This window comes from Cynocephalus volans, chromosome 3 (genome assembly GCF_027409185.1).
Source record: "Cynocephalus volans isolate mCynVol1 chromosome 3, mCynVol1.pri, whole genome shotgun sequence".
NCBI lineage: Eukaryota > Metazoa > Chordata > Mammalia > Dermoptera > Cynocephalidae > Cynocephalus > Cynocephalus volans.
In genome coordinates this window covers 12,888,798-12,906,900 of record NC_084462.1, presented here as the reverse complement: position 1 = coordinate 12,906,900, position 18,103 = coordinate 12,888,798, and the positions used below count along the sequence as shown (strand labels likewise).

The 18,103-nt window shown below is 40.4% G+C and overlaps 1 protein-coding gene across 1 annotated transcript; it reads right to left on the bottom strand.

Moving 5' to 3' along the window:
- Window positions 1-1,553: 1,553 nt before the first annotated feature.
- ZNF549 (zinc finger protein 549) lies at window positions 1,554-17,003 on the bottom strand. The gene is made up of 4 exons (XM_063090703.1): window positions 16,957-17,003; window positions 14,327-14,365; window positions 5,723-5,849; window positions 1,554-4,472 (listed from the first exon to the last, which is right to left on the bottom strand). Exons 1-4 carry the CDS (start codon window positions 16,987-16,989, stop codon window positions 2,743-2,745), a joined length of 1,929 nt encoding a protein of 642 aa, XP_062946773.1. The 5' UTR covers window positions 16,990-17,003; the 3' UTR covers window positions 1,554-2,742.
- Between the last annotated feature and the right edge of the window lie 1,100 nt (window positions 17,004-18,103).

The following is an 18,103-nucleotide window of genomic DNA, read 5'->3' as shown; positions in this document are numbered from 1 at the left end:
TCTGGGAGAGGGGGCCCTGAGTGAGATCTTGCTCTATTAGTTCCTGTGAAAGCTGGTTGTTTAAAAGACCCTGGCACCTCCCATCTCTCTCTCTCTTGCTTCCTCTCACCATGTGATCTGCTTATACCAACCAGCTGCCGGTCACTTTCCGCCATGAGTAGAAGCAGCCTGAGGCCCATGCCAGATAGAGCTGTTCTGGAACCATAATGCAAATAAACTTCTGTTCTTCATAAATTACCCAATTTCAGGTACTCTGTTATAGCAACACAAAACAGACTAAGACAGAGGTGCAAATTCCTCCAGGATCAAAGCCCCAAATGCCAGAGATCAAGAATACGGAAAAATTTTAAAATACAGTCATACAATTAAAATGTACAGTAGTTTCAGATGTAAAACATACATCGATATGTAAGATTTTCAAGATGTATACACAGAAAACAAAAACACTGTAAGAAAAAATTAAAACTTAAATAAGAGATATCTCATGTTTAGAAATTGGTACACACAATACATCCTTCTAAATTGATATATATATTAAATGCAATCCCAATCAAAATCCCAGAATTTTTTTTCTTTTTGTGGAAATTGACAAATAGATCTATATGCAAATGCAAAGAACCAAGGATAGCCAAAACAACTTTGAATAAGAAAAAAGTTGGGGTACATGACCCTGACTTCAAGACTTACTGAAATCATTTGAGTGATTTCAACACATGAAAGTATTGGCATAAATACAAATACATAAATGTAACAAAAATAGAAAGTGCAGAAAGAAACGTATATATAAATGATCAAATGATATTCAATGAAGGTACAAAAGCAACTCAGTGAAGAAAAACTATTCTTCTTATATCAATGTTCCTGCAGGAACTGAGTATCCATATTAAAAATAAGAACTTACAAAAATTAAATAAAAATATTATCATAAAAAACATATATATAATCATAGATATAAACAGAAAACCTAAACAGTAAAAGTTTCAGAAGGAAATATATTACATCTTTAAATTAGCAATACATTTCTTTTAATAACACCAAAAGAACAGTCAGTATAAAAACAAATGGACAAATACACTTCATCAAAATTAAGATTTTTTTTCTCTGGAAAACCAAATGAAAAAAATCAAAAATAAAAAAGACACAGACTGAGAACACATACATATATATTTCTAATATGAGACTTTCACTGGGACTACATGAAGAAATATCAAAACTCAATAATAAGATGACAAACCATATTAAGATCTTCAAAAACAGAAAAGGTCTTCTGTATGAAAATTCCAAGCCAATGTTTAAAATAAGTGGTACCTCTCAAAAATATGCATCTACCCCTCTTTTTGGAAATCCAGGACTATTTGAAAACACAAGATTTCCTTATAATTAAGTATTCGTCTTCTCAAAAATTAGGAAGAAGAGCCCTTCTGGTGGCAGGAATTAGTGGCAAGTAAGGAAGGCTGGCTAAATCATAACCTATCTACAAGGTCTATGTTCTCTCAAACCTTGCTTTCTGCCTGTGCAGCAAATGGTGCAGAAAAATTATGGGAGTCCATAAAATTTTCCAATTACTTAAGCTGACAGACTATGGCAACAGGAGAAGCAAAGGCCTGGAGGGCCTGAGAATTTCTATACACCCCCCAACTGTGAAACCACAGTAACAGACATTTCTGAATGTACCTTTAGATGGAACGCATTCACTGTATGTAACTGGCTGCAATCTTCTCACTCTATCGCACCTAGGTCTCTGGACCAAATATGGTTCTTACCAGGCCCCAGTAGGTCTTACAACCAGTGACACCTGCCTACCACATTCTGTCCTTCAGTGCACACACCTATATTAAAGGACCTAGGAAACAGCCTCCCATGAACAGTGACAGAAAATATAGGACATTACTGGGAACGAAGAAACAATTCATACAGATCCCAGCACTTCAGTTTGTCATAAATGCCTCTTCTCAGGGAGACCTCTGGACCTACAAATAAATCTAGCATCCACATGACATGATAAGGACCACACAGCTCCGTGGTCTTTCCTAGGAGGCCTAAGGAAGCAATGAAAATTAAGACATAAAGGACCAAGCATTATTTTCTGATGTCACACTGTGTCCCTGGGGGCACATAAGGTTGGGGACCCCACAAAAGCTGTTCACCCTCCAGACTGGCTGAACACAATTCTGTTCTAACTAAACCCAACCCCACAGTGCACACAACCTCCAAGATTAAAGGTGGCTTAAACAATAAGGTGTTTATTAGTGCGTCAGCACTCAGTGAGACAGGCTGCTTCCTTTGGGTGATGTAGAGTAGGAAAAAGTCCACCAGGACAATCACATGAAAAAAAAAAAATATCTGTGAAGAAGGTAATCCTCTAAAAGCCACCAGAAGAACCCAAATGGCTCTTCTTGGAGAAAACTGGGTCTTTTGTATACTTTAAAACAGTCCCAACAAGCTCACATTATTCATGACTCTCTTCAGGGTTTGACAAGCACAAAGGTTCCTTGAGCACACTGCAGTGACTGATGGGACACCATGTGGATATATTAGATGGCAGTGCCTGTTGCAGTGCTGGAAAGATTAGAAAGTGCAAGTTAGCTCCAGAAAGCTTCCCCAGTACTTGGACCTCATAGTGAATCTTCCAACTGTTGATCTTCAGATGAACAAGGTTCAACTTCTGTCTGATGAATCTCTCGAAAAATCTGCTCTCTGATGTGTTATGGTGAACAAGGTGATAGCATATCCCATGAGTAGCTAGGGCCTTTCTGTTGTATGAACTTTCTGGTGTCTGACTAGAGAATACCTTTTGTTGAAGGCCTTCCCACATTTGCTGCACTTGTAAGGCTTTTCTCCAGTGTGAATTCTCTGATGTTCAATAAGTTTGTTTTTGTAGATGAAAGACTTACCACATGCAGTGCAGTTATAAGGCCTCTCTCCACTGTGAACTTTCTGGTGTTGAATGAGGCTGGTGCGGTGTCTAAAGCATTTCCCACATTCATTACACTCACAGGGCTTTTCCCCAGTGTGGATTCTCTGGTGCTCAAAAAGTCTTTTTTTGTGGCTGAAGGTTTTCCCACATTCACTGCACTCATAAGATTGTTCTCTACTGTGGATTCTTTGGTGCTGAAGAAGTTTATCCTGAAGGTAAAAACCTTTCCCACATTCACTGCATTCATAAGGTTTTTCTCTAGTGTGGATTCTGTGGTGCTTAAGAAGTGTTTGCTTGGAGATGAAGGCTTTCCCACATTCGCTGCACTCATAAGCCCTTTCTCCAGTGTGAATTCTCTGGTGTCGAATGTAGTCAGAGGATCGAATAAAGGATCTCCCACATTTGATGCACACATAAGGCTTTTCTCCAGTGTGAATTCTTTGGTGCTCAAGAAGTCTTTTTTTATGGATGAAGGCTTTCCCACATTCATTGCACTCATAAGGCCTTTCTCCAGTGTGGATTCTCTGGTGATCAAGAAGTGACTGTTTATAGATAAAGGATTTCCCACATTCACTGCACGCATAAGCCCTTTCTCCACTGTGAATTCTCTGGTGGCGAATGTGGTCAGAAGATTGAATAAAGGATTTACCACACTCAATACACACATAAGGCCTTTCTCCACTGTGAATTCTTTGCCGATGCCCAACAAATGTTTGTTTATGGCGGAATGACTTCCCACATATATTGCACACATAAGGTTTTTCTCCATTATGGGTTCTCTGGTGTTCAACAAGTGAGTACTTGGAGCTCAAGGATTTCCCACATTCAATGCAAACATAAGATCTTTCCCCAGTGTGGATCCTCTGCTGGTGCCCAACAAGTGTTTGTTTGTGGCGAAATGACTTCCCACATACGTTACACACATAAGACTTTTCACCATTATGGCTTCCCTGCTTTTCAACAAGTGAGTATTTGGAGCTCAGGGATTTGCTATACTTACTATGCTCATAAGCTTTTTCTTTAGTGTGAGCTCTCTGATGCTCAATGACATGAATCCTCTCATCAAAAACTTGCTCACATTTGCTACATTTGTAATGCCTTTGCTGAGGGTGAAAGGTCTCCTTGCTCCTATGTGGATACCCTCTGTTGTGGATGGTATGGTGCTGGAGAAGGCCCAGGCTGGCCAGGGAACTCTTCTCAACACCTTCACATGTTAAAAAGTTGCCTGACACTGGGACTTTGCAACTCCTCACAAGCAGGGCTCTGTTCTCTTCCGTTCCGATGTGTTTCTCTCCACTGTGCTGCTTCTGGTTCAGGTTTGAACTGAATGAGAATTGTTTCCCACATGCCACACAAGTGTATGGTTTCTGCCCAGGAAGTATTCGCTGATGCTCGGCAAGGTACAAAATGTCCTTCAAGACCAGGATACACATCTCACAGGGATAAGCATTTGGAATGGACACAACTGGCTCTGAAATCCTGGCCTGTGACACTCCTTCTGTGGAAACAGTCTGCTCAGAAGGGGCTTCCTCAGCCTCTATTACAGACCAACAACCTGAAAGCACAAAAACGTGAGTAAAATGTTTATGTAGACTTTGGTGGGAGGGAACAACCCCATTACAAATACCTATACGACACAGGCAGGAATGAATACATGAGTTTATTTTCAGGACAAAGGATCTGGGATGGATCAGGTCAAGGAAGATGAGAGTGTGCATGCGGTATTAGACCTCTAAAAATCACAGTGTGGGGGAGGCCCCACAACCAGCAAGAAAACAAGGAGTAGGGTGCTGTGGGGAAAAGAGAAGCAGGGTATACATCTCACTCCTGTCAATGGTTTTAAGCAGAACCAAGTCTGCTGGGGACAGGTGAGATCTGTGTAGAATTGTGTCCCACCCCAGGAAAATGCAACTGGGACTGAGTAGCTGATGTTCAAGGATTCTTCAAATATATATGCACATCTCATGACACATTAAGTGTAGGCTAAAATCAGAAAACATTGTAGAGGGAGAGGAACTGGAGGGATATGGGGGACAGCCAGTGGTCAGAGGTCACAGAAGTGGGCAAAATGTCAAGCAGGTGGAGGGAAGACAGAGATAAGATATGGCCACAAGCCTTGGCACCAAAATAGTAGTGAGCACAAGACATTTGCCTAGCAAGATTTGAGCTTAGCCCCAAAATCATGCCCTCTGACTGCTCCTACTCACTATTAACCCTTCTTGCTATGGCTAGATGGAGAATTCTCCATTCTGTTAAGAACATGACCTCTAATGCATGCCCTGACTCAAGCTGGGAGACTACCTGGGACTTGGAAGGTAGAAATCCTAAGGGGAAGACAATTTGTCCCAACCCATGACAGACTACAGGATAGAAATTTATTACAAAAAGAACCTTGGAGAGGGTCTTGCTGTCATAGCCTACTGATCCCTGGAAATAGTGACCATGTAAATGCCTGTCATTCCTGACACAGGTAGGTCCCAAGAAATATCTACTACAGGCAGGGGAAGAACCTGTGACACAGGTCTCCCACAGACCTTAACAGTCACCTTAGCAAGGAGACTCAAAGCTAAGTGGCATCAACTGGGCAGGCTATAAGACTGTGAACCCAAACCCTTAACTAAAAGACTTCAGGTCAGCAGATATTGGGGTTGCAAAAAACCCAGGCCTGGCAAACACAGCACTTTTATCAGGAAACCAGGGAAGGAAGCTCATGATCCAGCTCTGGGAAAGACAGGGTGACCCCTGAAAAAAGGGGAAGAGCCAGAGCCCAGCAGAGGTCAACATTGTGGTTGTGAAGGACCTTACCCACTGAAGCCACAAGTGAAAAGTTCTCCAACATCACGTCATGATACAGGCACCTCTGAGCTTCATCCAGGAGCCCCCACTCCTCCTGGGAGAAGTACACAGCGATATCCTCAAAGGTGACATGGTCCTGTCATGATGGGGGCAGGTGAGTCATGAGCAGCCTCAATCCCCAGGACCCCCAGTAAATCACTCTCCTCTCCAGCTCCCCAACTCAGAGAAGATACAGGTCCTGGTGCCCCAGCTACCTGCTATTCTCCTCATGTCCCACTGATCACTCATGTCTCCAGCCATCATCACCAGATGGGGAGAGTGGTGGTACCAAGTGAGCTCTGGGCCTGGCATGTAAAATCTCATCCTTGTTCCTGCCAATCAATTTCCCTGGAGCCTTAGATTATGCCACATACACCCGAGCTTGTGCTCACCCTCCTGGCTTAAACCCTGAGTACATCCATTCACACTCCCTCCCCATTTGCACATCACTCTTGGGACCACAGCTTCGTTGCATGTCTAGGCCATGGCCGCTACATCTGTAACACCACCGCTACTCCCTGGTCTGCACCACAGGCACCCCACTGACTTCCCCACATGCTCTGTGCTAAAGGGATCCAGGCAGTGCTTGCCAAATGCAACCAGGATCCAGCAATACCCCAAACCTCTGTTAGACCCAACCTATAGGCAATCCCAGCACTGTTATGAAGACCTCCCCATCTGGCATGGCTCTTTGTTCCAATTTCAGCCATCCAGACCTTGTGTGGAACTCAGAAGCCTAAGTCCTCTTCCTCATCAGAGCTACATGTGCTGTCCCCACCCACACTAGTCACATCTTTCCTCTTTCCATCTACACTCAAAGTCCAGCCCCCAGAAGCTACCGTCATAGAATGAATGACTCTCCCAATCAATCTCATTTGCTCCTAAGCTCATCTGTTATACTGTATGGAACTCAAGCTCCGAAAAGAGCTATCAAAAAACACTGAGCCAGGGAAGAGGAGAAAAAACACCAGTCCCAACCTCAGTGTCATTTGATCTCCATTATATTATCTCCTCTGAATTACTCTCTTATCTACTCCCCATTGAAAGCCTGTGCCACCAGCCAGACACCCTCCCTATACAGCCATAGTCACTCACTACTCCCCCTCACCCATCTTAATGATGACTACACCACCTCTGTCCAAGTCCATGCAAGAGACCCTGTCACTGGAAAACACTTTTCCCATTCTTCCCTGCTGATGACATGGAGAGTCCCCCTCTTAAATCTGCCACAGTCTACATGCCAGCCACCCCCTGATGGATAGCTTTTACTGAATCCCTTCCCTGAATTCCAGATGTTTGTCTCTTGCTGCATACTTCACACTTACACTCAGAGGTCCCCACATGAGACTCCACATTGTGAAAACCTAACTCAGACTTCTGGTTTCCTGTTTTATATGTAAGGAGTTTGGAAGTTGACACTCCATAACAGCAAGTAAACAGTTGAACAGACTGAAAAATGAACAGCTCTTCTAGGATTCTATAAGAGCGATTAGGACACAGGACAAACTGCTGCTCCCAAGAATGGAGAGACAGGAATCAAAGCTTACAAGAACAGAGACTCACAAAAGAAAACTGCCACAGAAATGAGTGCCCGGTTAGGAAAACCTGAATTTTAATTCATGAATTGCTGGAAGCTCAGTGTGGACAATTCTGATAAGTAAAAACTCCAGAGGGACTCAGTGATAGAGGACCCCCACAATTTTGTGATATTCACTTCCAGGAACTCAACCAGGTTCTCAGAGTAAATACTGAAGAAAAATCCCCTTGTGCTTCCAGCAGAGGAAGGAGAAAATGAATGATTTTTAAAATACGACATAACACTGTTCTTCTAAAGAAGGCCTGATCTTAGGACATGCTAGTTAAACAGAGCCTAACCTGCAGAGGTATTATTAGAGCCTAAATGACCCAAAGGAAAGGAAATACCTCCAGCTGCCACCTTCTCCCATGTACTGAAAGAAAAAAACAACAAAAAAAAAAAAAAAAAAAAGGGAGAAAACTGAGAAACATTTTTGAATCTCACAGTCCACAGGCATAGGTTCATGAAAAAACTGAGACCTAACTGCAGGACTCAGTTTTTACGATACCCCTTGCCCTCATACCTCACCACCCCATTACTAATGGCCTATTTGCAGCAGTTTCTTTTGCCAGGCACATCATGTCCAGCCATCAAGAAAAATTATGACACGCACCAAAAGACAAAAAACACAATGTAAAGAAAAAGAACAAGCATCAGAATGAGACATGACACAGATACTGGGATTATGAAACTGGTAATTAAAAGCTATAATTAAGATGCTAAGACCTCTAATGAATAAAGTACACAGCATGTAAGAACAGATGCAATGTAAGCAGAGAGATGGAAATCCTAATAAAAAACAAAAACAAAAACAAACGCTAGAGACAAAAAATACTGTAAAAGAAACAAAGAATGCTTCTGATGGGTTTATCAGTAGACTGAACAAGACTGAAAAGGAATCTATGAGCTTGAAGATATACCAAAAGAAACTTCGGAAATTGAAAAGCAGAGAGCACAAAGACCTAAAAAAAAAATCAAATGACTGTTGGACAACTACAAAAACATAACATACATATACTGGGAATACCAAAAGCAAAAGAAAAGGAAAACAGAAGAAACATTTGAAACAACAATGACTGAAAATGTCCCCAAATTCATGTCAGACACCAAGCAACAGATGCAGGAAGCTCAGAGATCACCAAGTAGAATAACTCTCCCCCCAAAAAATACGCCTAGGTAAATTACATGGAAACTAAAGAATATTGAAGATAAAGAAACAAATCTCAAAAAAAATTAGAAGAAAAAACAATTTACCTATAGAAAACCAAAGATAAGAATTATATCCAACTTCTCAGAAACCATGCAAACATGAAGAAAGTGGAGTGAAACAGTGTTGAGAGAAAAAAATCTCACCAACTTAGAATTGTTTACCCTGTGAAATTATCCTTCAAAAGTGGAGAAATAAGGGCTTTCTGAGAAAAACAAAAATTGAGGGAATTTGTAACCAGGAGACCTGCTTTGCAAGACATGTTAGAAGAACTTCTTTAGAAAGAAGGAAAATGACATAGGTCAAAACTCAGACCTAAATGAAGCAAGGAGCACTAGAAAAGGTAAAATAAAAACTTTTATTCTTAATAAATATAACAGATCATAGTTTGTTCAAAATAACAAGTACTCAATTATGTATGCTTGTGTGTGTGTGTATACATGTGTATATCCTTATGTATAAATGAAGTCAATGACAGCACTCATACAATGGAAAGGAGCGCAGATTAGGATTATTTTGTTATACTAAAGTATTTAAAGTACCTGTGAAGCAGTATACTGCTATTTGAATGTGGACTTGAGTTAGCTGTAAAAGTATTTTGCAAACTATAGGGCAATTATTTTTTTAAAAAAGAGTACAACTAATATGCTAAGAAAGGAGAGAACTGGAATCATAAACTGCTCAATTAAAATCAACAAAAGAAAAACAATGGAAGACAAAAACAGGAACAAGGAATAGGGCAACAAATAGAAAACAGTAACAATTATGGTAGATGCTAATCCAACTGTATCAACAATCACTTTGAACATCAATGGTCTAAACATCAATGGTCCAAACATACCAATAAAAAGAGAGAGATGGTCAGAGTGGATCAATAAACCAGACTCAACTATATGTTGTCTACTAAAAACATACTTTAAATATAAAGACATATATAGATTAAAAGTAATGGACAGAGAAAAATATACCATGGTCACACGGTAATCAAAAGAAAGCAGGAGTAGCTATATCAAGTTCAGACAGAGTAGACTTCAAAAGCAAGGAAAGTTATTATCAGGGATAAAGAAGGGTGTTACATAATGACTAAGGGGTCAATCCTGCAAAAAGACATAATCCTTACCATGCATGTACCTTAAAAAAGGTCAGGTAAAAACTGATAGATCTTCAAGGAGAAATAGATGAATACACTATCACAGTTAGAAGTTTATCCTCTATCCATTATTGACAGATCCAACAGGCAGTCAATCAAGGACACAGCTGAATTCAACAATGTCATTAACCAACTGGATATAATTGATATCTTTAGACTATTTTGTCCAACAGCAGAATACACATTCTTCTCACATGGAACATTCACCAAGAAGGACCACACCCTGGGCTTGGTTTGTAAATCTTTAAAACTTCCTATTTCCCTAAGGCCTCAACAATCCACCAATAGGCTGTGAGCACCACACCCAGGTGACCAGCTGCTCTCTATCACCAGTTCCCCTTCTTGCCCTCCCATGACTGTGACCTAATGACATTCAAACACACTAGGAAAATCCCCTCAGACCTTTTGCTTGTGTAGTCCATCCTGACCCCCAATAAAGGCATGTGCTCATGGGTCCTCATTCTCTTGGCTCCCTACCTGCTTGGTTGAACCCACTCTTCAGGAGCTCCTACCAATTGGTCCTTTGTGTGGCATGCTGTGTCTCCCTCTTCTGGGACCTATGAGTATAATTAATCCTTTAATTTTGTATGGCTTTCAGAGTGTAATTTCCACGGCAGGATTAGTATGATGACTAAAGACCTCACAAAGAGAACTTACTCCCCCATTGACATCACAGAGCCACAAAGCACACCTCCATACATTTAATAGAATAGAAATCATACAATGTCTACTCTCAAATCACAACAGCATTAAACTAGAAAGCAGTAACAGAAAGATAGCTGGAAAACCCCAAAATACTTAGATATTAAACAACACTTCTAAATAATCAAAGAAGAAATACTCAAGAGATATTTAGAAATATTTTGAACTAAATGAAAATGAAAACATATCAAAACGTTGTGGGATGCAGTAATAGCAATGCTTAGAGGGAAATTTACAGTACTGAATGCATGTATTAGAAAACAGGCAAGATCTAAACCGAATCATCTAAACTTGAAAAACCTAGGGGAAAAAATAGAGCAAGTTAAATCCAAAGTAAGAAGAAGAAAAGAAGTAAGTAGAACAGAGGTCAATGAGATTGAAAACAGGAAATCAACGAAACTAAAAGCTGGTTCTTTGAAAAGATCAATAAAATCAATAAGTCTCTGTCTAGCCAAAGAGAGGACAAAGACTGCTAATGTCAGAAATAAAAAAACCTATACACATTATAAGGAATAAAGGAATACTATCAACAACTCTGTGCCAACAAATTTGATAACCTCAATAAAATGGACCAATTCCTTGAAAGACACAATCTACCAAAACTTAGATGACATGAAACAGGAATTATCTCAATTCTCTTTCAGAGGACAGAAACAGAGGCAATACTTCCCAACTCATTCTATCTGACCAGCATATTCTCCTAATATCAAAACCAGGAAAAGACATTACAACAAGGAAACTACAAACAATTCTTCACAAACACATGACAAAAATCCTCAACAAAATATTAACAAGTAGAATCCAATAAAATATAAAAGGAATTATACACCACAACTAAGTGGGATTTACCCCAGGTATGCAAGGCTGACTCAACATTTAAAAATTAATTAATATAATCCATGACATCAATAGGCTGAAGAAGAAAAATCACATGATCCTATCAATTAATACAATATAAGCATCTGACAAAACCCACGATTCATTCACAATGAAAACTCTCAGTAAACTAGGAGGGAACTTCCTCAACTTGATAAAGACTATCTACAAAAAACCCTACAGATAACACACTTAATGGTGAGAAACTCAAAGCTATCCTACTAAGACTAGATACAAGGCAATAATGTCCCCTCTCACCACTACTTCTCAACATCACACTGGAAGTCCTAGCTAATACAATAAGATAAGGGAAGAAAAGATATACAGATTGAGAAAGAAGTCTATGTAGAAAATCTGAAAGAACTGACCCAAAACTCCTGGAACTAATAAGCAATTACAGCAAGGTTGCAGAATAAAAGGTTAATGTACAAAAGTCAATTGATTTCCCATACACAAGGAATGAAAAAGTGGATTTCGAAATTAAAACACAATATCATTTACATTAGCACCCCAAAAATGAAATACTTAGGTATAAATCTAACAAAATACATATAAGATCTGTATGAGGAAGAGTACCAAACTCTGCTAAAAAAAAAATCAAAAAGAACTAAATAGATGAAGAAATATTCCATGTTCCCAGATAGGAAGACTCAATATTGTCAAGATGTTAGTTCTTCCCAATTTGACCTATAGATACGATGCAATACCAATCAAAACCCCAGAAAGTTATTTTGCAGATATGGACAAACTGATTTTAAAGTTTACATGAAGAGGCAAAAGACCCAGAAAGGCCAACACAATGCTGAAGTAGAACAACACTACTGTCAAGTTGCAGGACTGACACTACCCAACTTTAAGACTTAGCATAAAGCTATACTAATAAAAATTAGTGAGGGATTAGTGAAAGAATGAATGAATAGATCAGGGGAACAGAATAAAAAGCCCATAAACAGACCCACATAAATGGAGTCAACTGATCTTTGACAAAGGAGCAAACACCCCTCACATAAATTAACTGAAAATAGGTCATGGACCTAAAGGTCAAATGCAAAACTGTAGAACTCCTAGAAGATAACACAGGAGAAAATCTAGATGGTCTTGGATTTGACAATAACTTTTTACATACAACATCAAAGGTATGATCCATGACAGAAATAATTGAAAAGCTAGACTGCATTAAAATTAAAAACTTCTGCTCTGTGAAAGACACTGTCAAGAGACTGTAAAGATAAGCCACAGACCAGGAGAAAATATCTGCATAAGACATATCTCATAAGACTGTTATCCAAAATACATACAGAATTCAAAAAGAAAATAACCAACACAATTCAGAAATGAGCCAAAGACACAAACAGACACCTCAACAGATGAGAAGCAAGCATATGAACAGATGGTCAATATCCTATGTAATCAGGGAAATGCAAATTAAAACAAGATTTGCACACTCATTAGAACAACCAAAACCCAGAACACTGACAACACCAAACGCTGATGAGGATGTGGAGCAACAGGAACTCCACTCATTGCTGGTATAAATGCAAAATGGTACAGCCACTTTGGAATACAGTTTGCCAGTGTCTTACACAACTAAACATACTCTTACAATAAAATCCAGTAATGGTACTCCTCGGTATTTACCAAAAGGAGTTGAAAACTTACATCCACATAAAAACCTGGACTGGATGATTATAGCAGGTGTATTCGCAACTGCAAAAACATGGAAGCAACCAAGATATTCTTCAGTAGGTAAATGGATAAATAAACTGTAGTACATCCAGACAATGGAAAATTATTCAGCACTAAAAAGAAATGAGCTATCTGTCAGCCATGAAAACACATGGAAGAAACTTAAATGTGTATTAGTAAGTGAAAGAAACCAATCTGAAAAGGCCACAAAGTGTTTGATTCCATCTATGCGACATTCTGGAAAAGGCAAAACTATGGAGAAATAAAAAGATCAGTGGTCATCGGGATTGGAGGTAGAGGTGTGGGAAGGATAAAGAGGACAGAGGATTTTTAGGGCAATGGAAATACTGTGTCATACTATAATAATGGATATGTGTCATTACACATTTGTCCAACTCACACAACATACTGCACCAACAGTGAACCCTAAGGTAACCTGTGGACTTTGGGTGATTATGATGTGTAAATATGGGTTCATCAACTGTAATCAATAAATGTATGACACTCTGGTGTGGGATGTTCCTAGTGGAGAAGGGGACACATGTGTGGGTGCAAGGGCATATGGGAAATCTCTGTACTTTCCTTTCAATTTTACTGTGAACCTAATACTGCTGTTAAAAAAAAAAGTCTTTAAAAAAATTTTAAACATAAAAAGAAAAACTCCACTCCTGATAGTACTTCTGTTAAATACTCCTACCACTCACTTTCTACCTCGAGAGATGGTACTTCCAGACTTTCATTTAAAGCCAAAAATCTTGAGGTCATCCCTGACTTCTCTCTCACAATGCCCAGCAGGAAATCGCCCCTATTTATAAAATGGATAGAGAAATTAACCTCCTTTCCCAACTTCAGAGGCCCCTGCTATGATCCAGCTACTATCAACACTCACCTGGAATATTCCAGTAGTCTCATGCTTGTGCCCACAACTGTTCCCCACTCTGACAGATGAGTTTGTTTAAACCAGAGTCATACCACTTCCATCCTCTACTCCAAACCCTCCACAGCTCCCACCACACTCAGTAGAGGCCTTTCCTTCTCAATCTGCCACTCCAGGAATGACTCCTGTCCCTCCCTCTCAGTTCTCAGCTGACAAAATGGAGTTTTGCAGGTCACTAAACATGCAGTCATTCTCATGTCCAAGTTTTTGGACATGCTGGTTCCTTTGTCCAGAAAATCCTTCATCACCTCATTCTATTGGCTACAGAAATAGGAATATCCCTTATAACTTCTGACCTTGATTAAGGATCCTGATCCTGAAGTGACCCCAGGGGCCCAGGATTAAGGACAAAGAGTCTCAGGACACTCCTGTCATCTGTGTATCAGGACCATGGGTATAAGGATCAGGTCCAGTGAGGACCTGTGACTTCTTCCACTTACCTGTGATGGTTCCACAAACTCTTCTGCTGCCATGGAAATCTGTGGGAAGAGAAAAGTTATGAGATAAACGTAATCATAATGGAGTTTACTAAGGCTGAGCTATTCCCTCCCAACCTTGTCCTGAGGCAGAGTGATTTTGGGCTAAAATATAACCCCAGACCTTCAGTTCTTAGCACTAGTTCTTGCCAATTAATGCAGCACTGGTCAAAGACCTAACCTCCTGGAAACTCACTGTCTTCATCTGTAAGGAAACACTCATGGTGGCTACCTCATAGTGCTATTGTAAGCATCAAACTCATTAGTACATGTCCGATGTTAAGATGTAGCTATTACTGACCACAGGACTAATGTTTCTGTAAATATTTTTGAAAATCTGGGTGTTTCTTACCTGACATTAAGGATATATGTGAATGTGATTGGGGGTGGAGGGGGACTAGCCAGTATTGGGATGCAAACCCTTGACCTTGGTTTTATCAGCACCACATGCTAAACAAGTGAGCTAACTAGCCAGCCCTTGATTGTGATATTTTATGAAATAATTAGAGGTTTCTGTGATTCTCTTTCTGATAACAAAGATGTGTTGTCTTGTCCAACACCAATTCTGACTCTCTGATACCAACTAGGTGTCTTACAATTTAGTCATATTCTGACACTAACTACCTGGCATTAGCAACTGAATCCACAGGTTTAAGGGCTCAGTCATAAAAAACTGCCCTTACTTCAGATTCTAGTTGCAAGCCAATATCCAGGCTACCTGTAATCTGTCCAACTCAGCTACAAATTTGCGGGTTGTCATGACCACCCTCCTTAGGTTTAATAGTTTGCTAGAACTACTCACAAAACTCAGAAAACACATTAGGTACATTTACTGGTTTCTTATAAAGGATGTCAAATGTTAGGGATGCATATAGCAAAGTACTGGGGGAAGGGGTGCAGCAGGGTGCTTCCATTCCTTCTCTGGAAATTTCACCTTCCCAGCACTTCCAAGTGTTCAAAACTTAGAAGCTTTCTGAATCACACTGTTCAAGACTTTATATAACTTAATCTTCTAGCCCTCCTCCCATCCCTGGAGGCCTGAGGTGAGGCTGAAAGTTCAAATCCTATAATTACCTGGTCTGTCTTGTGACCAGGCCCACTCTGAGCCTATCAAAGACCTTACTCTATGTCTTCTCACCCTAAGCCATCTCATAAAACTCAGGTATGATGCAGATTTACGGCACCCAGGTCACAGGTTCAGATCCCCCTCTGGCCAGCTTCCAAAAACAAATAATAAACAAAACTCAGGTATTATCAAAAGGGGCACATAACGAATAACGAAAGAGACTCTTTTCACTGAAGAAATTAAAGAGTTTTAGGAGCTCTTTACCAGGAACACATGGCAAAAACCAAATATATATATATATATTTTCAGAGCACAGAGGTACATTTTCATTTCCATCAATTACTAATTGCTTGCATAAACTTTATTTCTGAAGACTACACAGTTTAAACTTGTATTTTCCTGGGAGAGCAGAGACACCTGCTCCACTAACCTAGCTGACCTTTCTCTTGCTCCACAGGGAATGAACAGCCTGCTAGGTTTTCAGAATGGTGAATGGACACAGCCTCCCATGCTCAAATCCATCCTAAGGAGAGCTCCTTACTCCTTACACACTCCCCTTTCCAAGAATCCCTGGAACTACATGACCCTCCAATCTGCAGGCAGTCTTACAAGGCCTACCCACTTTTCCCCATCCTCCAGCCTCAGTCCATTCCTTATCTCAGGGCCCATCTCAAAGTAAAACCTTAAGATTTTCCCTCTAAATTTGTGCCCCAGGCTTGGACCAGGCCCCAGCCTGTCACCGCTTGCACATCACCAGCCAGTCCCTACCACTAAATTCCCTACTTAAGATCCCACCTAACCATGTGATTACTGCACTCTGAGACATTTTAGAACCACCATTCCAAAATCCAACTTCTAATCTCTCCCTGAAACCTGCTCCCCCACCAGATTCCATTCTCAACTCTTACCATATATTCAGGTAAAAGAAAAACTTGGATTGTCCCTCACTCCCTACTTTTGCTCACAGGCACAAATGGGCAGTAGAAAATCCTGCTGGCCTTATTTTTTAAATGATGTATCAAAATTCTTATTATTTATGTCCCTTCTCTCCCTAGTCTGGTTCAGAATCCACCATAACTCTCTTGGGAGTCTCCCTGCGTCCACCTTCATCAACCACTAACCCAGTCAGTTCTCCCGAGTGGCCTATGAAATGCTTTAAAAGTCCTAACTCAGATTGTGTTCTCCTGGTCACAACTCTCCATGACTCCCAAGACACTCAGTATGAAGGGCCAGTTGCTCACGGTGCCACCGCAAGCTTGACTTCTCCTCACTCTGTTCCCTACATACGTGAGTAGGAACCCAGGTTTCCCGAATGCTCCCGACTCAAGCTTACCCCCCAGACTTTGCACGTGCGGGTCCCTCTGTTCGCAACACTACTCTCTCGTCCTTCACCACAGTGCTGCGAACCCCACCCCCACCCAGGAGCAAGTCACTGTCTGAAAACAGGGGCCTGAGCAGTGACGTGAACAGGCAATCCACAATCTGGGCTTTAGGATCTGGGTGAGGATCCGGTGAACGCAACATTCACCTGTGGCGGTTTTATTAACTTAGCCGCCGCCATAGGAGCCCGTGGACGAAGCGGGGCCCGGAGTAGCGCGTAATAAAGCCGGAGATACGGGCAAAGCGTCCAGAAGCAAATCACCCAGGCAACGCTCACACTGCACCTCAGATCCGCTCCACAGTGGTGGGGACAACGCCTTCTCTTGCCCTTCGCAGCTCCAGTTACATGGGCCAGGCCCAGCGATTTGGAGAATCTAATCTGGCGAACGCAATCAGAAGCAGCCAAAATGACTTCCAGGAAGAAGGTGCCGGAAGTCCCGCCCCATCGTATTGCGAACTCGTGGAAACGCCCCTCTTCTTGGCTTTCATTGGTCCAAAGTCGCGGGACGATCGGCGCACAGTGTTCTGGGTAATGTAGTTCATGTCACGCCACAAGATGCTGCGTGATGACGGCTTCTTTCAAACCGTCAAATGGCACTGTGGAGAGGAGAAAAAAAAACAAAAAAAGAAAAAAATTAAAACAGAGTCAGCAAAGCCTATCACTTATAAATTTTTAAAAAATACGATTTGAGTCTCACTTATCAACGTAAAATACAAATAATACTTTCAAAGTATTGAAAGTTGAGAATTGACACAATTCTTAATATTTGGTTACTTTTTATGTTTTCTTCGTAGAGACTACCGAGAAGAAAATCTTGGACAGGCAATTCTGAAATAAGAGAAATTAAGTGAATACATTTTGGAATAAAAATGAGAAATCAAGGGAACAAGATATCTTTGTATGTTTCACTATTGACCAAAACTAATGACATAAAAATTAGACAATAGAAATTCGTTGTTGAGAGTATTAATTATTAATTTGGCACACCTGGGTAGTGTTGCAAGGTAAAAAGACTGAGAGACTGTACTAAAACAATTATTTGGGGGGGGTAAGATAGAGTGCTTATAAAAACTATGTATTGGCATAATGGCATAGAATTTAAAAAGTAGCTGAATAAACTTATAACGTGGTATATGCATACTTAGATTCTTGATTTATGGCTGTGATGATGTTACAAAACATTAGAAAATGACCACTTTAAAAAAAAATTGTTCTGGGTCAATAGATATCCAATTAGTAAAATTTTAATTTTCACCTCTGCTTTTAATAATGCAGAAAATTTAATTTCAAATGA

Coding starts and splice junctions, on each gene's coding strand:
- ZNF549 (XM_063090703.1), bottom strand. CDS start 16,989: ATGGCGGCGGCTAAGTTAATAAAACCGCCACAG. Junction 14,366..16,956: donor AGTTAATAAAACCGCCACAG/GTGAATGTTGCG, acceptor CTCTTCCCACAG/ATTTCCATGGCAGCAGAAGA. Junction 5,850..14,326: donor AGTTTGTGGAACCATCACAG/GTAAGTGGAAGA, acceptor CCATCATGACAG/GACCATGTCACCTTTGAGGA.